Source organism: Planococcus citri, chromosome 3, assembly GCF_950023065.1.
Source record: "Planococcus citri chromosome 3, ihPlaCitr1.1, whole genome shotgun sequence".
Classification (NCBI taxonomy): Eukaryota; Metazoa; Arthropoda; class Insecta; order Hemiptera; family Pseudococcidae; genus Planococcus; species Planococcus citri.
The window spans coordinates 62,298,320-62,323,192 of record NC_088679.1 but is presented as its reverse complement, the minus strand read 5'-3'; the positions used below and the strand labels follow the sequence as shown (position 1 = coordinate 62,323,192).

The 24,873-nt window shown below is 35.1% G+C and overlaps 2 protein-coding genes and 1 long non-coding RNA gene across 5 annotated transcripts; 1 reads left to right on the top strand and 2 right to left on the bottom strand.

Moving 5' to 3' along the window:
- Positions 1 to 1,401: 1,401 nt before the first annotated feature.
- Positions 1,402 to 7,708, bottom strand: LOC135841854 (uncharacterized). The gene is made up of 2 exons (XR_010558001.1): positions 5,615 to 7,708; positions 1,402 to 2,112 (listed from the first exon to the last, which is right to left on the bottom strand). It is a non-coding gene; the product is annotated as an uncharacterized LOC135841854 (long non-coding RNA).
- A 669-nt stretch (positions 7,709 to 8,377) lies between these two features.
- On the bottom strand, positions 8,378 to 12,896 carry LOC135841841 (uncharacterized). The gene is made up of 2 exons (XM_065359043.1): positions 12,610 to 12,896; positions 8,378 to 9,699 (listed from the first exon to the last, which is right to left on the bottom strand). The coding sequence occupies exon 2, from the start codon at positions 9,639 to 9,641 to the stop codon at positions 8,535 to 8,537; it is 1,107 nt and encodes a 368-aa protein (XP_065215115.1). The 5' UTR covers positions 9,642 to 9,699; positions 12,610 to 12,896; the 3' UTR covers positions 8,378 to 8,534.
- A 2,406-nt stretch (positions 12,897 to 15,302) lies between these two features.
- LOC135841840 (plexin-A1-like) lies at positions 15,303 to 23,707 on the top strand. Of its 3 annotated transcripts, none has more exons than XM_065359042.1 (3): positions 15,303 to 15,370; positions 15,715 to 15,849; positions 16,249 to 23,707. In XM_065359042.1, exon 3 carries the CDS (start codon positions 16,509 to 16,511, stop codon positions 19,737 to 19,739), a length of 3,231 nt encoding a protein of 1,076 aa, XP_065215114.1. In that variant the 5' UTR covers positions 15,303 to 15,370; positions 15,715 to 15,849; positions 16,249 to 16,508; the 3' UTR covers positions 19,740 to 23,707. The 3 variants fall into 3 exon arrangements, with proteins under 3 accessions (XP_065215114.1, XP_065215113.1, XP_065215112.1); XM_065359041.1 differs by lacking the exon at positions 15,303 to 15,370 and adding an exon at positions 15,380 to 15,604; XM_065359040.1 differs by lacking the exon at positions 15,303 to 15,370 and having other exon boundaries at positions 15,380 to 15,849.
- The last annotated feature ends 1,166 nt before the right edge of the window (positions 23,708 to 24,873 follow it).

The window sequence follows — 24,873 nt, the reverse complement described above, 5'->3', positions numbered from 1 at the left end:
AGATATTATCACGCCTGCCCAAGAGTTAATAAATACGGATAACAATCAATGTAAAACACACCACACTAAACCCAAACGAACCCTTCGTACATGGTAGGATTTTTCAATAACTTGTAAATATTGCAATATAAAAACAATTTTTATTAGACGACAAATAAAGCACGGCGCGGCCCGAAATCGGCACAAGGGTATACGATGAACGAAGTCGAACGTAGAACGACACGAAGTGAAGAGGAGAGCAGGGAACGTCGACAAGATGAGCTTATACAGACCGGGTAGCTGGGCACAGTGCTACAGAGTGACATAGAGAAAGAGATGTAAAAATGAAAGAAGGGTGAATAAGCAATTTGAAGCTTTTACCAAGTGCTTCTCGGTGGGGCGCATTTTTACCCCAAAACAGGTGCCCCTTCGAGCTACAACTTGGGTGACAGATGGCCCGTTACATCAAATCGTCATGTTTCAATTGGAAATTTGAATATTTGCCGACGAATTCGAAATATATGTTATACACTCGATGTATCAGTCGTTCTATCCTCTCGCGAGCTAGTATAATAAAAAAAAAAAGATATGGAAAAAGATTTTCGCCAAATTTACATATACGAGGTATATGTATCTACACGATGGATAAATACGCGGCAAATTTACAAGCTACAAAGCAAATCTCTATTTGAAAAGGTTCTTTTTGTTTTGAAATAAGTAATGTTTTATTCGCTCGTTGTTGCTGGGTTCTTTTTTTTTTTTTACTATTTCGTGTAAAAATTGCAGCGTTTTTTTCTCTCTTTCTCTTTGACGAGGTTATATCGTACAATATTTTTGCGGCGATTTGTTTTGCCATAATGTACGGATCAAAAGTATGTACCTACTCGTAGAATAGAATATTATGTTGAGATTTCGATTCGAGCTTTCGTCGATGTGTTAGTAATTCGCCAGGTTGGTCGGTGCATTGCAAGAGGAAACGATGCTGTAATCGTGGTGCAAAACAACGTTAATTCGCAGCGTGTCGACGCGGGGGGTTATCTTTGATAGTTGAATGAATTTAAGAGCCCATCTAAGTGTATTAAATTTACTAAACGACGCGTTATTGATGAATTTAAAGCGACAGTGATCTCAGTAAGCGCGACGTGAGTGGTATTTTTTGCTTTTTTTTTCGTAAAGGAAGCTCGTATCAGATCGGTATTTGTGACCATTGATGTCTTCCTTGTTTCCTCTTTCCTTTCGTCAGCCCTTTCAAATTAAGAGCAATATTTTTTTGAAATTGAAAAAAATATTTTTTCATTTTTTTGTTTTACTAAATGCAAAATCATTTTGAAAAAAATTCAAATTCATGTCTTAAAAAAGAAGATACATACATATTTCAACCAGAAGAACGATTTTTGCAGTGGATTAGAAAAAACAAATGAGCATTTAAAAATACACTGGGATTTTTATTACTTATTGTTAGTTACATATAAAAAAATGAAACAATTTTGGGAAATGCATAAGGACTGAGGAACCATTCGCCACGACTCTGGATCATCTTCCTGCTGTCCTAATGGCCCGCACCGAGGTTAATGATGGCGTCTGAGACCTAGACGCTGATGGGTTTTTCAAACTCAATACTTCATAGTTAGTGATCGGTATTTCCAGTTGGTTATGCGTGATTAATAAAAATCCGCTACTTCTTTGAATTTTTCCTGCTATCAAAGCACCTTCGTAGTGAGCTCGTCCCATGTATAATATTTCACCATTACAATGCCTTCCTACTGGGATTGCGTTCAATGGTACTCTGCCACAAAAAGCAGAAACCCATTCAACATTGTTGGAATCGATGCAAAGAACTTCGTAATTAGTTTTATAATATTCGAGGGAATCTTCTCCAACTACAGCGTGTATACATCCTGATGAAATTTTTCCTGGGATGATGCATCCGTTATGTTCTGCTCTTATACCATACAAATTTGAATTATTCGACTCATGGCCCACAATTAGCGCATCATCTGGTATGAATCCTTCAGAAGCTGGTACATATCTGGGATAAGTCATTGTGAAATTTTTCTTATGCTTTTATAATTGGCTTCACTCGATCAGAGAACGATTCGTGTAGGTACCTACCTACACAGTGTTGCAAATTATCTGAAACAAAATTAACAAAATTGGAAAAATTGTAGATCTGGAACTTTTTCAAGTAGGTATTAGAAGATATGATAGAATGAAGGGTCATTCCACGTCAATTCGACCAAGAAGTGGTAGGGGGGTCGAAGATTTTTTTGAAATTTTTCCTGTGGAAAGACCGTTTGAAGGGATGACCAATGGCGCAAATCACAGCCCTATAGCCCTTTTTTAAAGGCTGCTAGGGGGTGTCAAAGTATTCAATGAACATAAAATATCATCCATTTCAGCAGTGGATTGCTCGATAATCGCGATACATACCAAAATGGAACTGTTTTCAATAGTTAGGGGTCTTAAAAGGCTTTTTGGTGATACCTATCATAAAAATCAGTGTTGCCACTTTTTTTGTACGAAAAATTAGCTCGAAAAGTTTAAAAACGTAGTTTTTACATCGTTCCGACTCTCAAAAATTCTAAAAAAAATGTTGTTCAGCATGAAAAGTTGTCCCTAATATAAGTATTTTTTTCACAATTTTTGAGAGTTGGAACGATATGAAAAGTACGTTTTGAAACTTTTCGAGCTAATTTTTTGTACAAAAAAAAGGGGCAACACTGATTTTTATGATATCACCAAAAAGCCTTCTAAGACCTCTAATCATTGGAAAAAGTTCCATTTTGATAAGTATCGCGATTATCGAGTAATCCACTGCTGAAATGGGTGATATTTCAAGTTCACTGAAAATTTTGACACTCTCTAACTGCCTTCAAAAAAGAGCGAGAGGGCTGCGATTTGCGCGATTGGTCATGTGTCATGTCCCTTCAAAAGGTCTTTCCACAGGCCGGCTCGCGCCCTCGCTTCGCTTGGGCAGCTCGCCTGCGTGAGGATGTCAGCACCAAGCATCAAAATTATCACCATATTTCAAAATTCATATTGCCTACTTTGTGCATTGAAGAAAATAGAGCATTCAAAAGGACCGGATTTTCTTAATACTCAAATCCCCTCATATATTTTGTGGGCAAATTTTTGTAAAGAATTGTACACTCCTCCTCAGATTTTCCTTCAGAGCTCAGGTGCTTATGTTAAACATTTTAGCCTGAGACAAAAATCCGAGCATCAATGTACCATCATTCAATTCCCAATAACAGCTGAAAAATGCCCTCAATAAGAACTGTCTCTACAAACCGAGGGGAAAGAAAGTAAGGGGGTGTATTCTCCCCCCAAAGTTGTCAAATTTTGAAAAAACCATTAAATTTTGAAAAAACCATTAAATTTTGATAAATCTGGCAAATTTCACGTATCAAAAAATGTACTCCTCACATACTTAAAAAATAAACGTTTTTTACTTTTTGAAATTAATCGTTCAGGCCTAAGTTGCTTTTCTTTTTTGACATTGAAATTTCTAAAAAACCATCATTCGAATTCTAAAATTTTGAAACCAAAAAAATCGACTCCTCGCATAAAAAAACAAAGCTTTTTCACATATAAAAATACCAATTTTTGAAAGCTTTTGCCCTCAGTTCGTCGGGGTCTGCTTGCCTTTTTTACAAACTTAGAATTTTTAAAAATCGTCATTGAAATTCTAAGATTTTGAAACCGTAAAAATCAAACTCTTCCTAATGTAAAAAACATTGTGTTTTCACCTATCAAAATACAAATTTTGAAAGTTTCTTCCCTCACTACGCGCGGGCTTAATTGTCTCTCTTTCACACAATAAAAAAATTCCATGTTTGAGGCTTCTAAAAATTGAACAGGGAAAACGAAAATGTTTTATAAGTCAGTCATGATAGGCTATAAGAAGACCTACCTATAATGTCAACTGGTAGCATTGTTTTCTCATCTTTCGTTTTATTCCGCAAATTTTGGTTGAACCCTCCCCCCCCCCTATTAGTTTTGTCCCTGCGTACCCGCACTTTTGAGGGTTTTCCAAAAAAATAAACCAAACTTCATGAAGATCCGTTTGATAGTTTGATATTTTGTTTACTATAGATGATAAATAAAACCCACATTGAATTTTTCGAAATTGCACATTTTGCACCTTCTCACCAAATTGAGGGTTCGTTTCGAAATTCTCTTTGGATGGTTCATTTCGAGGTTAAAATGAACATGAATGCTAAAATCAACTTCATCGACCCTACTCGTATAAAACCCTATTTTGATATCCATGTTGAATAAACGAAATGCCTAGCAAATTAAAATATTCGGCCGCAAATCGAAGTTGAAATTGTTCAAAAAAATGCATTTTTTTAAATTTTTTGGGCTCAAAATGAATAATTTTAAATTTTAAATGTTTCATAACACATCTACATGTGATAAGGAACATTATAAAAAAAAATTGAGCAAAATCGGTTCAGTAGGAGAGGCTGGCGGATTGTCACCAGGTTTTTCACGTTTTCAACAACTTAAAATTCTTTTAATATATAAGGATGAAAGCGATACGTGATCAAAATTGAAAACAAATTCGAAGGTGTAGGCACTACTCAAACACTCTCGCCAAACTCTTTTCAAAAAAACTACTTGCATTCAAGGGTCTCTTCAACCAATTTTTGAAAAAAAAAAGAATAATAATTATAAAGAAAGAGAGAATTAACTCTGACCAATGTGTCACAGTTGAAAAAACCACTTCCTGCCTAACCCTGATTAAAATATCTGGAGTAGAGATGTGCAGTCTGAAAAGTGAAAAGTGGAAAGTACTTTTCTTTGAATGAAAAGTTGAAAAGAAAAGTTCTTACTTTTCATTTCACTTTTCAGTTTTCACTTTAAAAAAAAGCGGGTGACCAATCAATTCACTCATCACTCATCAGAGAACACTGACCTCATTAATGAAGTCAAGTACATATAAAGTTTCACTCTCTCCACTCCTACACCTTCGCAATTATTACGTTTTGATATGACATTTTTTTCAAAACAGAAAAACCCAAAAATGTTAGAGGCTCTAGAAAGGCTCAAAACTACCACTTTTCGATCAAGTTGGTGAAAAAATATGATTTTGTTTTTTTTGTGTATTTTAGATAGGCAAAAAATACATCAATTTAAAGCTTTTACAGAGAGATTTAAAATGAGACTCATACAATTTACTTTTCACAACTTTTCACACTTTTCAATGAACTTTTCACTTCATTTCACCAAAATTACTTTTTTGAAAAGTGCACGTCTCTAATCTGGAGCAATATACAGAGAAATTACTTTTAGTTGAAGGCTCCAGATCAGTCTTAACGTACTTAGTTTTAATCGATCTCGTGGAAGTTGAAAGATATACATATTTACTTAATGCACTTTTGAAGAAACAAGCGAAAAAAGAAAAAAAAGAAAGAACTAAAAAAAAGCAAAAGGCTCATTCCCAAAAAAAAACAAATCAAAAATTTTGGACGTGTTTAAAATTTGACTTTAAAAAAAAAGAAGCATTAATAGGTATAATTATTCGCGAACGAAAATAAATTAGGTAATGATATCTATTGCAACTGGCAACATCACACCACTTGAAAAATGAAAAAGATTCAAGTTTTAAGAATGATAAGTAGGTATTTACCGTTTAAGTAAGTCAGATGAAAGTGAATTCGTTGCAAAGGCTTCTCGCGGGCACTAAAAATCCAAACAGAAAGTCGACTGCAGGCTCACTTATAAGAATCTTTGGTAATGCGACACTTTGGCGTGTTGTGCTAGATACGAATGAAATAGCTCTAGGTACTTTCTTCATCTATCACCAAAATTTAACACTTTATCAATAAATACCCGGTATTTTTAATGAATTTGTTCTTACGTCACTGTAATGAACTCGAGTTATCTGATTCGTAGGCAAAAAACATAATACATTATCTGTTATGAATCATCCGAGTCTGGTACAAATGTAATTAGTATGTATATGTAACCCAGGAAATTCACTTTTCATTTTCAAAGAATTGTTTTTTTTTTTTTTTTGATTAGGCAAAAAATAAACTAACCCATTCAACATGACTCATAGGTAATAGTATTCTTAGTTGATACAGAAAATACGAAAAAAACCCTTAGTTTCAAAGTGGCTCTGGGGCAAAAAAAATTTTACAGGTGAGTACTGGGCGCTCTTTTCACTTCAAATATATTTTTACTTCAACTGGCCAGTGCATGACTATTGACTAGAGCGAGAAAATCACGATTTTTTCCGAAACCCTTTTTTAGTCCAGTCATTTTAGCAAAATTTTTAGTCAAACCTTGAAAAAATTGGGGGAAAGCTGAATTTAACATTATTTGTTCGGATTGGTCTCTAAATCAACCCATCAAAAGTTCCACCCCGCTACACCGCAACTCGCCGGCTACCCTCGCAAGAGGTTATTAACCTTTGCCAATACAGGCTTTTCGGGTGTATCGCCGACATGAAGGATCCGACAGAAAAAGTGATTTAACTAAAATTATTCTACGCCAAACATCCTACAAGCATGACCACTTCAGCTAAAATTTATATTTTTCGATTTTTGATGAATTTTTGAAAATCAAATTTAGCTCAAAAATGAGGGAAAAATCAAAATTTTATCATATTGAGCTACAAAGCTGAAATTTGGAACATACCCTATTTTCGACCTGCCAAATCAAGTGGTAACGATTTCAAACCGTTTTAAGCAGTTTTGGAGCCTCCAGCATTTTTTGAAACTCGAAATTCTCATAAAATTTCATCAAATGAAGTTGGCGAAAGTGAAAATTCACCCTGCAATCCAATTTAACCATGCTATTAAGTCGACTACTGGTGGGGTTGAGTCATTTTGTGGCCACCAGCAACTTTTTAAAAATTCTTAGAGCCTCCAGTAGATTTTTGAAACTTAAAATTTCCACAAAATTTCATCAAAAGCAGTTGAAAAGCTAAAATTTATTCTGTAAACTAATTTAAATAAGCTAGGGAATCGACTGCAAGTAGATTTCAAGTCATTTTGGAACCTCCAGCGACTTTCTGGAAATTACTGGAGACTCTAGCAGATATTTCGATGCTCGAAATTTCCATAAAAATTTACCAAACAGAGTTGGAAATCCAAGATTCACTGTGTACTCCACTACTCCAATATTTCAATACGCTATCAAGTCGACTGCAGGTTGGTTCAAGTCATTTTGGAACTTTCAGCGAATTTTCAAAAATTTCTGGAGCCTACAACAGATTTTAGAAACTTAAAATTTCGTAAAAAGCAATTGGAAATCTAAAATTTGTTCCGTAAACTAATTTCAATACGCTATGAAGTCGACTACCGTAAGATTTTAAGTCGTTTTGGAGCCTCCAGTGATTTTTTAGAAATTATCGGAGCCTCCAGCAGATTTTGCAATGCTCGAAATTTTCATAAAATTTTACCAAACAGAGATACCCCATTTTTGACACTATTCTGAGGATCGCAGGCAGTTTCAATCCGTTTTGGAGTCTCCAGCAGATTTTTAAAAACTTATGTTTTTCAAAAAATGCCACAAAATCTATTTGTAGAAATTGCAAGTTTCAAAAATTTACTGGAGGCTCCAGTAATTTCCAAAAACTTGCTGAAGGCTCCAAAACTACTTGAAATCTACTTGCAGTCGACTCCGCAGCGTATTGAAATTAGTTTACAGAATGAATTTTTGCTTTCTAACTGCTTTCATGAGGAAATTTTGTGGGAATTTCAAGTTTCGAAAATGTGCTGGCGTCTCCAGAACTGCTCAAAACGGTTTGGAATTGTTTTCCAATCGATTTGGCAGGTCTAAAATAGGGTATGTTCCAAATTTCAGCTTTATAGCTCAATTTAGAAAAATTTTGATTTTTTTTCTCATTTTTGGCCAAAATTTGATTTTCAAAAATCCACCAGAAATCGGAAAATTTAATACATTTTAACTGAACTTGTCATGCTTATAAGAAATTTGACGTAGAATAATTTTCGTTCAATCACTTTTTTCCTTCTAACCTTTCATTTCGGCGATGTAGCCGAAAAATGTAGACTTACAAAGGTTATTAATGACCTCTTGCGAGGGTAGCAGACAAGTTGCGGTGTGCAACATCGGTCAAAATATTTTCGAGTCTATGCGCGTTTTAAATGGTCGATTTTCATTTTTTAAAACAATTTTTATAAAATTGACAACTTTACGCCCTCCTCACTAAGGGTGAAATCGTCATGGGAAAAGCTGAATTGGTCACGCTGATAGGAAATTTAGCGTAGAACAATTTCTGTAATTTTTTCATGGTTCGACTAAAAATTCTGCTAAAACGACTGGACTATTTTTGAGAGCTCACATCATTCCTTCAAGAGTACTCCTGGAGCTAAACAAATTTCTTAGTGGTGACTTTCAACTCGAAATGAAGATTTCTATTAAATTTGGTATCAATTTTTACTTCTGAAAAAGTGAAAAACAATTATCAAAGGTTTAACAATGCATCTAGAGATATTAAGTAAGTATTACATATAAATGAAAAAATATGTTTGTTTACTTCTATTTGAAGGTCAATACGTTTGTAGGTTTGTTATTGATGGTCACAATAATGTGGTAGTTGCTAGTGCCCGAATATTGCGTGACGATGGATTTTTTAAAGTCAAAGTTTCATATTGAGTGATTCGTATTTCTCGTCCATTATGTGTGATGAACAAACACGCCCAGCTTCTTTCAATTTTTCCTGGTATTAAAGCACCTTCATAGTGCGCACGTCCCATGTAGAAAGTTTCCCCATTCAAATGCTTTCCTACAGGAATTGCATTTGATGGTACATCGCCATAAGAACCTTTAACCCATTCAACATCGCTTGGATCTGCGCATAAAACTTCGTAATCATTCTTCAAATGTTCATGCCAATCTCTTCCAACTACAGCTGCGTTACTTTGCGGTGAAATTTTTCCAGGAATAATGCATCCATTATGTTCGGCTCTTACACCGTACAATAATTTCGAATGATCCGCCTCATGACCTACAACCAACGCATCATCTGGCATGAATCCATTCGAAGCAGGTACCAATCTGATTATTTTACGGATATCCCGAGAAACGCAGCAGGAAAAAAGGACACTGGAACTTCGCAAGACTCTGTTCGAGATCATCTTGAAACGCTTACAGGATAACTGGCAGCAGTTCAATGGAGAGCAGCGTGCAGGTCTATTTCTGATAGTTGGCTCTGTTGTTAATGCCTCGAATGTGGATGATGATGGATTTTTAAATGTCAATACTTCGTAATCGAAGATTGCTACTTCTTGTCCATTATGTGTGCTAAATAGGCATCTCCAACTACTTTGAATTTTTCCTGGTATTAAAGCGCCTTCGTAGTGAGCACGTCCCATATATAGAGTTTCTCCATTCAAATGCTTTCCCACGGGAATGGCATTTGATGGCACTTTGCCATTTGAATCGCTGATCCATTGAACAAGATTCGAATCGATACATAAAATTTCATAATCATTCTTCAAGTGTTCTTGCAAATCGCATCCAACTATGGCTCCGTTACTTCGCGATGAAATTTTTCCAGGAATAATGCATCCATTATGTTCTGCTATTGCACCGTACAATTTCGAATTATCCGATTCATGGCCTACAACTAGCGCGTCGTCTGGTATGAATCCTTCTGAAGCGGGTACATATCTAAGATAAGGCATACTGGCTTCTCATTGACCAAAAATCGATTCGTAGGGCTGAGTAGCGTTTGATAATAACCTGAAAAAATAAGAGACATGAGAGAACTCGAAGCTGAAAAATGCTTTATCATAAGGTACAAATTGGCTGTGACAATGTATTCCTTTAAAGTATAGGTGGTACACTTCGATCGAGCTGTAATATTGGGCTTATTGAAAGCGCACACATCACCTTCACCAAACAATCAAACTTCGAATTTCCAATTTTTTTTCAATAATTGTCGGAGGCCCGCATAAGGATCAATTGCACTTCCCTTCTGATCCTCCGGAACAACTTTTTTCTTAAAGGGGGAGTCCTAAGGAGCATTTCTAGCCCTTGTCTTAAAAAAAAAAAACATGGCCCTACTCACAAAATGACAAAATGGTGGCCAATTTGATTGACTGGTCAGTCGAAATCGCAAGATTTTGCGTTCCAACATAGAACTTGCCCGAAATTTTTCAAATCTCACAAACTATAGATCGAAAGAGCAGGCAAAAATTTATCATCTGACAAAATTTCAAGTGCTCAAGTGCCTTTTTCGATTTTTGGTGAATTTTTGAAAATCAAATTTAGGTCAAAAATGAGGGGAAAAATCAAAATCTTACCAAAATTTGGATTACACTCTATTTTCGATCTGCCAAATCGATTGGAAAATGTTTCAGACCGTTTAGAGTAGTTCTAGAGCCTTCAGCAGATTTTTGAAACACGAAATTTCCACAAAATTTCATCAAAAATGGAGATGGAAAGCGATTCATTCTGCAAACTAATTTCAATACGCTACGAAGTCGACTGCAGGTGGATTTCAAGTCGTTTTGGAGCCTCCAGCGACTTTTTGAAAATTCCTGGAACCTCCAGTGGATTTTTGAAACTTGAAATTCCCACAAAATTTCATCAAATGTGGTTGGAAAGACGAAATTTATTCTGCAACCTAGTTTCAATACGCTACGAAGTTGACTGCTGGTGGGTTTAAAGACGTTTTGGAGCCTCCAGCAACTTTTTGAAAATTCCTGGGATCTCCAGCAAATGTTTGAAACTTGAAATTTCAACAAAATTTCATCAAATGTAGTTGGAAAGCGGAAATTTACTCTGCAAAGTAGGTACTAGAATTAATTCGGACAGATTTTGTGGCTTTTTTAAGAAAACTGAAGTTTCTATAAAGGCGCGCAGGAGGCTCCAAAATGGATTGAAACTGCGTGCAATCCACTTCGGAATAATGCCAAAAATAGGATCTCAACTGAATCCCATCCTTCTACCTCAAATGGAGGCGAAACGGTGAATTTTTTAAATATTCAAAAAAGTATGAAATCGATGCACAAAAATATGTTTTGAACTGGATAGGCGACCCTCTTCTAAGACGGCGCACTATTTTTTCCACGAAGCCTGATACTACTAATCTGTTCAACCAAAATGGACAAGAATTTGATGGAAGGTCTTTCAGACTATCTTACTTCTTACTTACACCAAGGTCTTGGGCCATTTGGTTTCGAACTCTTCTCTTAATCGCAAAAATTTATTATAAATAAGATCAGGGCAGGTGTTAAAATTGGAATGCATAATCGATTTCGGTTTTCCAACTCCACTTGATGAAATTTTGTTGAAATTTCAAGTTTCAAAAATCTGCCGGAGATTCCAGGAATTTTCAAAAAGTCGCTGGAGGCTTCAAAATGACTTTAACCCACTTGAAATCGGCTTCAGAGAGTACTAAGATTGGAGTGCACGCAGTAAATTTCTGCTTTTCATCTCTATTTGAAAATTTTGAGTTTCAGAAATCTACTGGAGGCTCCAGTAATTTTCAAAAAGTTGCTGGAGACTCCAAAATGACTCGAAATCCACCATGCAGACGACTTCAAAGTTATTTAAACTAGTTTGCAGAATGAATTTTGTGTTTCCAACTCCATTTAATGAAATTTTGTTGAAATTTCAAATTTCAAAAATCTGCTCGAGATTCCAGGAGTTTTCAAAAAGTCGTTGGAGGCTTCAAAATGACTTTAACCCACTTGAAGTCGTCTTCAGAGAGTGCTAAAATTATAGTGCACAGTAAATTTCCGATTTTCATCTCCAATTGAAAATTTTGAATTTCAGAAATCTACTGGAGGCTCCAGTAATTTTCAAAAAGTCGCTGGAGACTCCAAAACGACTTGAAATCCACCTGCAGTTGACTTCGTAGTGTATTTAAACTACATAGTTTGCAGGATGAATTTCGTCTTTCCAACTCCATGTGATGAAACTTTGTGGGAATTGCAAGTTTCAAAAATCTTCTGGAGGCTCCAGAACTACTCTAAACGGTCTGAAACAGTTTCCAATCGATTTGGCAGGTCGAAAATAGAGTATATTCCAAATTTCAGCTTTCTAGGTCAATTTGGTATGATTTTGATTTTTTCCCTCATTTTTGGCCTAAATCTGATTTTCAAAAATTCACCAAAAATCGAAAAAAGCACTGCACTTGAAATTTTGTCAGGTACTGAAATTTTGTCAGGTACTGAATTTTTGCCTGCTCGTTCGATCTACCTCTGTGAGGTTTAAAAAATTTCGTGCAAGTTCTATGTTGGAACGCAAAATCTGCGATTTTGGCTGACCTGTCAATCAAAATGGCCGCCATTTTGTGAGTAGGGCCATGTTTTTTTAGGAGGAGGGCTAGAAATGTTCCTTAGGACTCCCCATTTAAGAAAAAAGTTGTCTTGGAGGATCGGCAGCTGGAGTATGCAAAATTTTGAAAAACGAATGTATAAAGATTTTGAATTTTTCTTACGAATTTTAAAAATAGAATAAAATAAAAGAATCCACTCGTGCGGCATAATACATAATATTTTATCGAAATGATCACAGCCAATAGGTAGTCCTAAGTACAATACCTCAAGACACTGATTTTAATCAAAAATATTACTGCTTTTAAAAGATATGTATCTACCTAGGTATATAGGTACAACAGATTTAGGAATAATGTTTACCTACCGGTGTGTCAGATGAAATTATCGAATTCCTTGTAGACGTTTCTCTGGACACTAAAAATCCAAACAGTATAAACCGACAGCAGGCTCAATTATTAAGATCTTCGATGATATGTTTTCTTGACGTGTGTACTAATTACAGAATAATACTCGTAGGTAGGTATACACGTCGAGTTTTATTGCACTGTAGAAACCGAAATGGCTCTTCTTAAAAGCAACATGAAAGAAATAGAACTATACATCGTATCGCAGCTTTTATAACTAATAACAATGCATAACGTCTTCATTACGTGGACCATAGCGGTAATTCTGATATTTATATTTTGCACTTATCGGAATGACCTACGTAGACTATAAGCATAAACAACACTACCTATCTCTCTCTCTACACTACAGAAGGCCTCAGCGCACATCGCAGCTTTGCCATATTCGCAGTAGGTACGTTAAAGTTTTACGTAAGTACATGTCTTCATATGAGAAATATTTGAATTTTTATCATTTTTGTTCGGTACCTCAAAAAGCTTAGGCTGAGTATAAGTATTCATTTCCATTTTTAAGACGATCTCTCGAATCAATTGGCGCCATTTTTCAGCCGATATGGAGGCTCCAGCAAAAGTTGGGATTTTCTCCAGCAACTTCAAATCACACCAGGTTTTGGGATCAACTTTGACAGCTGAAAATTCTATTCTATCATAAGTTAGGCATTTCGAATCGATTTAAGGCTGATTAGTTATTTCCAATTTTTGCGACAAATCACTCGAAACTTCGTCCAACCCCTGAATTGAATCTGACCCCCTTCCCCTTCATCAATTGGTACCATTTTCCAGCCGATCTGGAGCCACTAGCAAAAGTTGGATTTTCTCCAGCAATTTCAAAACTCTCCAGAAGGCGGTACAATCAACTTCGGCAGCTTAAAATTTAATCCTATCTGGATCCAATCGATTCGGGGGGGAGGGGGTCGACTTTAGGAGGTAGGCGAAATTTTGAGTACTTAATTTTTCGTATTTGCGATTTACCAGCTCTAATCAACTCGAAATGTCGAACTTACGATAGGATTAAATTTTCAGCTGTCGAAGTGGAGCAAAACGCTTTCGGGTGCGAGTTGAAGCCTCCAGATCGGCTGGAAAATGGTACAAATCGTTTTGGAAGAAGGATTCTACTTTAAAATGCGGAGGGGGATGTAGAAAAATTTTATACACCATTGGAAATTGATCATTATTGGTTAGTAGGTCGAGAGGAAGTGAGGGGAAGTGGGAAGATTTTTAAACCCCTATTTTATTCAAAATTTCGAGTCACTTTCAGAATCGCCTTCCATTCGGGTAGGTACCTACTTTTTTTTCATTTTGAATTTTCCGTTTTCTTTCTCGTATTTTTTATCTGCGTCGTACTTATTTGAGAGGATTTTTTCAGAACTAAAAATCCGCTAGATGCTCCAAGAATTAAGACTTAAGTACTTAAAGTGGCCATAAATAAATTTGTGAGATCCAAAATAACGCAGAAACCAAATTTCAACTTTCTATCATTCTACTTGTATCTTCATTTTATGAAAATATGTTGATTTTTTTGTGTAGAAAATGAGCTAGGTAGGTAGGTAGTTTGAATTTTTTTAAATCCTCTAAAATCGAAAAATGAAATAATTATGTAGGTACTTACAGTACCTGGAATTCAGACTGTTGGTAGTGTTGGTGTATTTTTGAATGTTCTTTCAAGTTATCTTCGTGGAATCCGAAACTTTCATCTTTGGTTGGAGGGGAATTTGTGCTGCAGGAAGGTTGGCATCTTTATAAATTGAAGGGGCACATATTTTCTTCTTGAGAAAAAAAAACACGATCAAAATTCATCAAGTAGGTAGAATTTTATTATGGTATTAAATATTATTTTTTGAACAACTTGATAATTAAAGGAGTAACAAGCAGATGGGTCATTTCACGTCAATTCGACCAAGAAGTGGTGAGGAGGGTCCGCGATTTTTTTGAAATTTTTCCTGTGGAGAGACCTTTTGAATAGATGAGCATTCGAAAAAATTCAAAAAATAAACGAATTTTGATTTTTTGCCACGAGTGTGATTCTTATCAACTTTTTTATGAAATACGTCAGAAAGAGGTCAAAATGAGACAACTAAATGTATTTAAACTTTTTTCGATGTTTGGAATTGGAAATCGAATTTTTTCGAATTTTGATTTTTTTGTGATGAGTTCCTTTTGTCGAGTGAAGGGGGTTCTTCAACTTTTTCAACGGATACGTAAAAATAGGGGTTAAATGGGTCAACTTCACCAGTCAAAACTTTTTTTTGTGTTTTAAATCAAAAAATCGCATTTCATACAGGAAAAATGTCAAAAAAATCGCCGACCCCCCTCCCCCTTACCACTTGGTTGAATTGACGTGGACTGGCCCTGGTATATTAAAAAAAAACCTACTCAAGTGAAAAAATTATCCAAAAATTGGGTGCTTAATGCACCAAAAAAAGAATAAATCAAGCTTTTCACCTGGCACATTTATTCTTGGAAGTACACGTAGGTGCCTAAATATATTCCATGGAGACCTCTATCTAGGAAGATTACTCACTAGTAATTCCAAATAGGTACATATTTTAACATATGAAGCGGTCATATTCATGTAACGTAGCCTCTCAGTATAGCCTGCTTATCGACTAATTTATAAATTCTTGATAATTGGGTAGTTACTTCTGATAATAAGTACCCACACCACGCAGCATGACGATTTTAGTCGCAATTTAAACGATCGCGAGATGCGAATTTTTGCGAGTAAGTATTCTATACCTATCTATGTTTTTCGTCTCGTTGTGAAAAAATTGTGTTACCTATGTCAACGCTAATTCGTATACGTACAACCGGTTCTGTCTACATGTATGCGAACCCAACCCTCTCTCCTCACGCTGATGCTGTGTGATGCAAATTAGTTAATTAAGTATTCGTTTCCGTTCTTAGTTTTTATTTCGGAGCAATACGAGTACGTATATGAATTGGGAAGTTACCAAGGTGATAGCTTTATCAACGAACGTTGTTATCATATTTTTAATGACTAATAATTTATACTATGAAAGTTTTCTACAAAAAAATATAAAGTAAAATAACTAATTGGTTTTAAGATGTGGTTCGTTCGAAAGTTGTGGAAATGATTGTCGAGAAAACTGCTCTATTTTTCAAGAATATTCGCGTGTACTGTAGTATATTTTGTTGCGAATTCGTATAATGAATTACAAACTGATCACGCAAAATAATTGGTAAGTTTGCTAAAAATACTTTAGTGAATCTTTTAATTTCTGTAAAAATTTAAATCCTACTTTTAATGATCTCAGTAATTTTTTTTTTTCAAAGTGTGGGTACCTAATACCTATACCAAAAGGATGAATGTGTAGCTTTCTAAAAAGGATTAACAAATTTTACCAGTTTGGAATGGGTACTACCTATGGCTAAATCTTTGAATACCTGATCTGTTTTGATCATCACAATTTGATTATACGTTTGCTTGGAGGTTTGATTTCGATACAATTAATCACCTACTCACCTATTTTTTGACTTCATTCTTTCTGAAAAATTGAAGAAAATTATGAAAATTTTCAGTTCAATTCACTAATTAATACTTGACTAATCGTCTATTCTTTGCTCGATTCTGATTCCAGATTGTTTGCAGATTCAGATGATACCCACAATGAAATTTCAAGCAACAGCCAGCCACTCGATGATACTTCAATGTACAGAGTTTTCTCATGCCGAAGATGTCAATCCATGCTCACTACAACACAATTTTGGTACTTACAAATCACCCTCCTTCTCACGAAAAATAATTTGGTAACTAGTTTATTTTTAAAACGAAGCGAGCTGCTGCTTAGCATTATATTCGCCTGTTTGGCTTCTACGAGTACCTACCTATTTCAGTCCAATGAGGGTTCAAAGCAATAAGCCATTTTATTTTTTGGTGGTTTTCATTTTAAGCTCCATAGAAAGAAGTATTACATTCGCAGAAATGGAAAGTACAAATATTAACCTGGAAGAATCTACAGTCGAACCTGACCAAAGCTATTATTTACACGAATATAGACCCACGTTGAATAACTGCCCAGAATGCGTGATATCACATGATGAAAATGGGTACAATCAGTTTGAAAGTTCAAGCCAACGTACAATAAATCCTGATTGCGACAATCTTCTAGATCCAGGATCAAATTCATCCACTATACATTTCACACCAAAATTTGGACCATACGAAGGTGGTACTAATATAACAATCCAAATTTATGAACTCGATTGCCCATTTAATGAAACCGAAAGCAAAATCGAAGCTTCTGGAACTTCCTGCGATCCAATTAACGATTCATGCTTCCCAAATGAATCTATAATATGTCGTATAGGCGAGACTTCTCATACACCACACACTAATTTCACTCAAGGTCCGGTAATAATCCGTACAAAAGGTTCTAATTTCACATCAGAAACAAATTACACCACCGTGAATCGAAAAATCCACAGTTTCTCGCCCACAGAAGGTCCTCAAACTGGCGGAACTGAGCTTACAATTCAGGGCGAATATCTGAATACAGGCGACTGCATCGAAGTACTCATTAATGACTTGCCCTGCATTGTATTTTTCAAAAACCACACTACATTGATATGTTCAACTATCGCGACCAGATATCGAATCAGGGGACATGTTGCAGTTAAATTTGACGGTTTTTCTAAAATCTTTGACAAATACCTGTACCAGTATACATCAGCGGATCATTTACCACCCGAATACAGCAATGTGTTCATTCCTCAGGGTACTCCTCAAGGTGGTAATCAAATATCAGTCAATGGTGAACATTTTGGATCAATATCCAAACTGCAAATTGAAGTTAGTTCGCCACAAGGTGAAGAAAATCCAACAACTTACACTGGGGAATGCAATATGAATAATGATACTTCAATGACCTGTTGCTCGCCTATAATACCAGACATTAAGAACTGTTCCTTCGACTTCAATACCATAGAGTTCCCAAAATTACTGCATTACAAATTTGTGGCAACTATGCTGAACGGAAGTGAAACTCCACGACCAATACTGGATATTAAACATCCCAAATTCTTGTTATATTGTAACCCTACATATAGCCCATCTTGGTTCCATAAACCAAAACCTTCTCCATGGACTACTGTTTTCATTGTGTTGACAGCTCTCTTGATAGTCTGCTTTATCTTGGGGATATTGATCTACAAGAGATGGAAATGGAGCAGTAGTAAGAAAACGTTGGAGATACAATACGAATTTGATAGATTAGAGTTACAAGTTGCTGCCGAATGCAAAGAAGCTTTTGCAGAACTGCAAATAGAAATATGTGATCCGAGAATAAGTCGCATACCAGATAATTTGCCTTTCTGGGATTATCACACTTATGTTATGAAAGTTTTATTCCCCAATATCCAAGATCATTCCGCAATACTCCCCAATAATGCAAAATTAATCAGCAAAGGAAAACAATTGCAGACCTTTCATCAATTGATCTCAAACAAAACATTTCTAATCCTATTCATAAAAACGCTGGAAAGTTGCGAAAATTTCTCCATAAATGATAGAGTGTACTTTGCCTCCATGTTGATGTTGAGTTTACACAATGAAATGGAATATTGTACAGATATCATTAAAACATTGCTGCAGTCAATGATAGAAAAACACTTGAGAAGCTCTAGTCATCCCAAGCTTTTACTCAGAGGCAGTGAGAATATCGTTGAGAAAATGCTGTCCACGTGGTTATCATTCTCACTTCATGGATTCCTTCAAGAATGCGCGGGAATGCTTTTATTTGTATTGTTCAAAGGAATAAAGCAACAAGTGAACAAAGGTCCGGTTGATGAAATTACTTCCGAAGCTCGGTATTCTCTCAGTGAAAGAAAACTTATTCGACGGAATATCGATTATCGTTCATTAACGATTTATGTGAGTGTATCTGAAGATACAGCTTGCAGTACTGGATTGGAATCAGCTTTGCAAAATATACCTATCAAAGTGCTGGATTGCGATACTATCTCACAAGCTAAAGAAAAAGCTGTAGATGGCGTATATTTTGCTGTCAATTACAGCAAACGTCCCAAAGCATCGGAATTAGAATTTGTATTGTTGAGTGATTCGTGCGATAATAAAATTTTATGCGATATTGATTCGAGTTCAGAAACCGAAGGCGAATGGAGAAGGCTGAACACATTACGCCATTATGGAATCACTCATGGCAGTAAGCTTAATTTAGAATCTCATAAACAAACCTCACATCTTCACCAATCCAATCAAGAAGAAGATGATATTACATGTGAAATACTGAAATCATCTATGAAAGAATGTGCAGGTGCTCCATTGATCTCACTTATCGACGCATATCAGTCATATCACAAAGAATGGCATCTGATTAAACTCAATCGTGCTAACGATGGTACCATTTGTAGAACTAGAAGTAGATATGTTATGATGCCTGAGATTTACCTAACTAGGCTGTTATCTACAAAAGGCACATTGCAGAAATTTGTGAACGATGTATTCGAAGTTATTTTAGACATCAAACGACAAAAGAGCTGTTTTCCTGTAGCCATTAAGTATTTGTTTGATTTTCTGGATGATCAAGCATCGCTACATTCTATCACTGATGAGGAAGTTGTGCACGCTTGGAAAAGTAACTGCTTGCCTTTACGATTTTGGGTGAATTTGATTAAGAATCCGGATTTCTTATTCGATGTACATAAGTCGTGTATTATTGATTCTTGCCTTAGTGTGATTGCTCAGGCTTTTATGGATTCGTGTTCGATTGGGGAGCATTATCTGAGTAAGGACTCGCCTACATCGAAATTGCTTTATGCTAAGGATATTCCGAGGTATAAGGAGTGGGTTAAGAAGTATTATGCTGATATTAAAGATATGCCTGCTGTATCGCCTGAATACATGAGAGATGTGTTTGCGAAAGAGTCACAATTGCATTGCAAGGATTTTAATGTGAACGCAGCAATTTTCGAGATATACAAATATGCTGTAAAATATAAAGATAGATTAATGTCTGTATTAATGGCTGATGAATCTTCAAGGAAGTTAGGTTTGAAGGAGAAACTAGAGAAAATATTCGAAACCATGACTAATGATTCGAATCATGCTTGATCCACTATCACTGGATCTAGATGTTGATTGTTCATTTTAATGATTTATAAAGGGTAGGGATGGAGGGGATGGTCAGATTCCTAAAAGCTAAGTACTCGTACTTGAAAGCAGTTTGCAAAGAACAAATCTAAAGAGCATGAAAGAATTTCCCATTAGCTAAAGTTTCAGGTGCTTAAATTAATTTTCTGAGTTTTGAGGAATCCTCCAATAATAAAATTTGGGTCAAAGCAAACAATAAGAATTAGTACCTATCTAATTGGAGCAAAAAAGCTGAAATTTAGTATGTAGGTACTTAGCCCCTAAATCAATTGGAAGCGGTTTCGAGTCATTTTGACTTGTTCTGAAGGAGCCTTCAGTAAATATTTTGAAGAATTTTGAAACAATTTTGGACTTCGGTCAACTGAAATTTCCAATATTGCTGAAGGTTCTAGAACGATTCAAAACTCATTTGTACGAGGTTGAAAATGTAAATCTTGATTTTTTGCCTTTGGCCCTTTGACTTTTAAAAATTCTCCGACGACGTTCGAAAAATGAACTTCAGTACCTATGTACCTCAAATTTTGAATAGGTACTTAATTGGATATTTTTGATTTTTTGCATGCTTATTAAATCTAGCGTAGCTCTGATTGAACACAACAATTTTCTTTTGCGCTTTGATAGTTACTCAAACTCACTCTACCTGTGTAATTGATGAACTTGAAATGTTCCCTTTGTTATTATGATTGCCTACCTCACATAATTTTTATGTATAAAGTATGTACTAAGATGTTTCTATTTAGGTACTTATCTCAGAGAGCATTTATAAGAGATAGACTGATTTTAATTTTTGGTTAGGTAATTTTTATGCATCAAATACTCGTATAAAAACTTTGGCAACCAGTCAGATCATGCACCAAAACCCACCTCGCGAATCAATTATTGCCATTTTCAATTTGAGGAGACAGGAGATCTTTAGATTATAGTGGGGACAATTTCGAGTGTTTTTCTGTAAAATATGCTGTTAAGTTTTTCGTTTTTGTTTTTTTTTAATCTATAGATTTTCAACTTATGCTATGAAGAAGTATCAGGGGTCTTTTCATATCAGTTCTGCTAGATTTCTGAATAGAGCCCTCGGAGCTCAGCATTTGGCCAATTTTTAATGAAATTGATTTTTTGTGAATTTTTGAAAATCTTTGGGTTAACAATAAAATTTTGCCCAAGTGACCTAGAAAACTAAAATTAAGTACGTATCTCCCCCACTCCTTGAATCGATGAGAAATGGGTTCGAACCATTTTGAGCAGTTCCGAAGCCTTTTGAGGACCTAAGTTTGAATAATTTAACTAACAGATTTTTTTGGGGTACACTATTTTGCCTCATGATGGTTTGTGAATTTTGGCATCGTTTACATTAAAAATGACCAAAAAATAAAGAAAAAAAATTGAAAATATCGAAAGATTGCCATAAAAACTTAAAAAAATGATACTTACTTAACTTTTTCAAAAAATTTTGAAATTTTTTTTAGGTCAAAATTATACAAAATCTATCAAGGTACTTACATTTTACATACCTACTTAAATTAAAACGATACCTATGTAAGTTTTTATATTTCCAAAAACATTTTTTTAAACAATGAAAAAATGATATAGGTACTTCGATTTTTTCTCAAAACACTGGGGCAGGCGGGAGGGAGGGAGTATGAAAATTAGAGTCTTGCAATTTCAATTTGACGTTCCCTCCCCCCCTCCCCAAGGAAGGAAATACAAAAAAAGGTCTGACAATAAATATGTCGTTCAAGAGGACCCCCAAGAAGAGAAATATCCCAATTGGAACAACAATTTTCAAGTGGGACAAAGGGAAATTTAAAAAACATCCCAAAATACACCACCAATAGCCAATATTTTAGACACTGAAATAGTTTATTTTACGATTTCTGGCAAATTATTAAATATTTAAATTTAGCTCATTTTTCATGGAAAAATTAAAATTTGCTCAAATTGACTTAAAAAGCTAAAATTTAGTTTGTGCCCTATTTTCTACCTCTCGAGTCGATTGGTGATGGTTTTGAACGATTCTGGAGCCTCCAGTCTATTTTCAGATTCCCTCGTTTTCGAAAAATAAACTTTGTAAGTGGGGTTAAAATTAAATTCAGCACTTGCGAACTCGTATTTACCATCTTTGTGACCCTTTCGATCGATTTAGCCCCATTATTTCAATTTCTTTTGAGTCTGTTCAGAGCCAAATTTTTTTCCAACAAATTATTTTTTTGTAAGAAATGAAAAATTTGTTGTTCGCGAACATGAAAATGAAAAGAGCTGAAATTTGGTTTGTACTACGTTTTTGACCTTCCGAGTCGATTGGTGATGGGTTTAAACCATTCTAGAGCCTCCAGTGGGTTTTTAGATTCTCCAGTCAAAAACTGAAAGTGATAATTTCCTCTATTTCTTCGGATTTACCATCTTTGTGACCCTCTTGATTGGTTTAGGAACATTTTTCATAATCATCTTGTGCTGTTTAAAATCCAAAAATTTCTTCAGATTTTATATTTTCTGAAAAAAAGAGAAAAATTCATCGAAATTTACTGAAGGCTCTAAAACTGTTTGAAACCATTACAAATCGACTCGGAAGATTGAAAATGAAGCATAAACAAAATTTCAGGTTTTTTTGGTAATTTGATCAAATTTTGATTTTTTTTCATAAAAAATTGACCAAAGAATTTCATAAAAATTCGTCAAAAATCGAAAAATGAATTTCATCAGTTGGCATTTTTGTTGATGGTGTGTTTTGGTGGTCCTCTTTCGACTCTTTTTTTGTTTAGTTTAGAAATTTTTCTGTTGGTTGGGATATCTCGTTTGTTAGAATAGGTAAATTTATCAGAAAAAACATTTGAAGAAAATTTTTAGTTTTTTCCCCTTCTCATTATCAACTTATTTTTGGAACATAACTCTTTCAAAGCTCCCAGATAACCACTCTGGTGACTCGTTAATTTTGACATAGCCTATACCTATTAAAACATCCTAAGATAACTCGTTGATCATAATATTAATGAAAATAAATCGAACTATTCATGAAAAAGTTCAGCTTTTATTTAAAAAATTTTCTAAAGATGCTTTGAACCACCTGTGAATTTTCTGTTTTATGATTCAAACAGATTTACGCTAAGGATTGTCATTTAGGAACTACAGCTTCTTAAAATTGGACCCCCTTCATGTCCCTTCAATGGATCAGGGACAAAAGAATACGATTTCTTAAATTTTTTGTGCAAAATCTGGGGACATTGATATGGAGTGACTTGCTCAATTTTTAAACCGTCGTCTCAGATTCACCCCCTTATCAATTCACAATTTTAAACTTAAGAAAAGATCTACTTCTTACTTTTGAACTCCTTTAAGTCGACTGCAGCGTCTTGTGGGGCAATTCCAAATTGCTCCAGAAATGTTCATTTTTGCAGGGAGCTATACTGATTGGTTCAAAATCTTCTGAAATTGATTAGGCTTTAATGTACTTGTTGGTAAACCAAGTTACAGATTTTTTTATCTGAATATTTTCTTTTTGTGGAAAATTAATGCACCAGAGCTTATTTCCACTATTTTCAAAAATGGATGTACCAAAAATGGAAGAATCAACTTCGACAAACTCTGAATTTATTTCTGATGTGAGGGTGGCTAGTTCTTTCAGTGAGCTAAATTCCATTAGTGCTGATGAGTTGCATGATTATAAGTTCTCTTGTAAGTATCTAAATATTATTTTATAATCAACATCTGATTTGTTTTTGATATCTATGTTTCTATTTACTATTTTTTAAATACTTTATTGAATTTGATTAAATATTAAGTACCTACCTATAAAGTATTCCTGTGTCTTTGTAAATTGTAATACTTCAATTGTTTAAATCTATATTTTAAATCCCAATCCCCTCCCATCTACTTTGTTATACTAGCTGTTGTACCCCCAATTTTTTCAAATATACCATTTTTATTTGTTTTCTGAAATGAAATTTTTTGAAAATTTCAAGTTCATTTAGAAAAATTAAGCTTAAATTGGTACTTGTTATAAATATTAATCGAGGGTAGCCCCATCTACCAAAGAAACAAGTACAATTTCAACAATCCAGATATTCGATACAGTTCAACTTCATCCTCTAGTTCTCATATTTCATCAGCTCTTTCATCCGATTAGGTACCTAAATCGTAGAATGATATAATATTCAAACCCTAACCGAAGCTAATTTTCACTGCAATGTACTCGTAAATGCACCTGTAAATACGATGTAGGCTATACCAAATTCGAATTCAAATGACGACTATTTCATATTCCATAATAATTCATAACAGCTCATTTCGAACTAGGAAAATAATACGTACAGCTCGTCATTTGGTAAATTTAAATCGCTTTTCGACCAAATGATATTCAAACGAAGTAAATATGTTAAGAGGATACAAAATAGACACTATGGTACCTATCATAAGCAAATTAGCAACTGTAAATGATGGTAACGATATACCCCAAAGTTACGAGTACCTCTACTCTACCTATACTTATACGAAAGCTACACGTTAAATATATAGGCGAATCGAGTCAGCTGAATATAGATTTTGTAGTCTACGAGTATCTCGAATAAATGAATTGCGCAACTCTTATTGAATTTTGGTATATTTGCTAAACGAAGTTGCCAATTTAATCAGATACACGCGCCAAGTTGCATCTAGAGCCTATACAGACGTACACATGACGAAATCTACTTAGGTAGGTATAGTCTATACGAAAAACCCCCCACACATTTTGACGCTTTTTAACTTTTGACGTTTTAATTCGAGCCGCAGTCAACACAAGGGGCTTTTTTCTAAGTGGCTAAAAAATACGTACGCGTACCATCGACGGCGTAAAAAAGTTAGCCTCGATACGAGAAGATGTGTATTTCCCATACACGTGCACAACCATCGACAATCCGGACGCATGCAAATACCGCTCGTTGATTTTCAAGGCGCGTGCCAATTGTCAAAATATTGAGACTGCAAATTTACAAGTTTATTCACAGCTTGATTTGAATCTCGTGGCGTCAACATCCCACCACGCCACGCCTATCGTTTAAAGCCGGATAAAAAAATACAAAAAGGAATTTTTTTTCATTCTTTCCAGAGTAAAGTGCTGGATGAA

Coding starts and splice junctions, on each gene's coding strand:
- LOC135841841 (XM_065359043.1), bottom strand. CDS start 9,641: ATGCCTTATCTTAGATATGTACCCGCTTCAGAAGGATTCATACCAGAC.
- LOC135841840 (XM_065359042.1), top strand. CDS start 16,509: ATGAGGGTTCAAAGCAATAAGCCATTTTATTTTTTGGTGGTTTTCATT.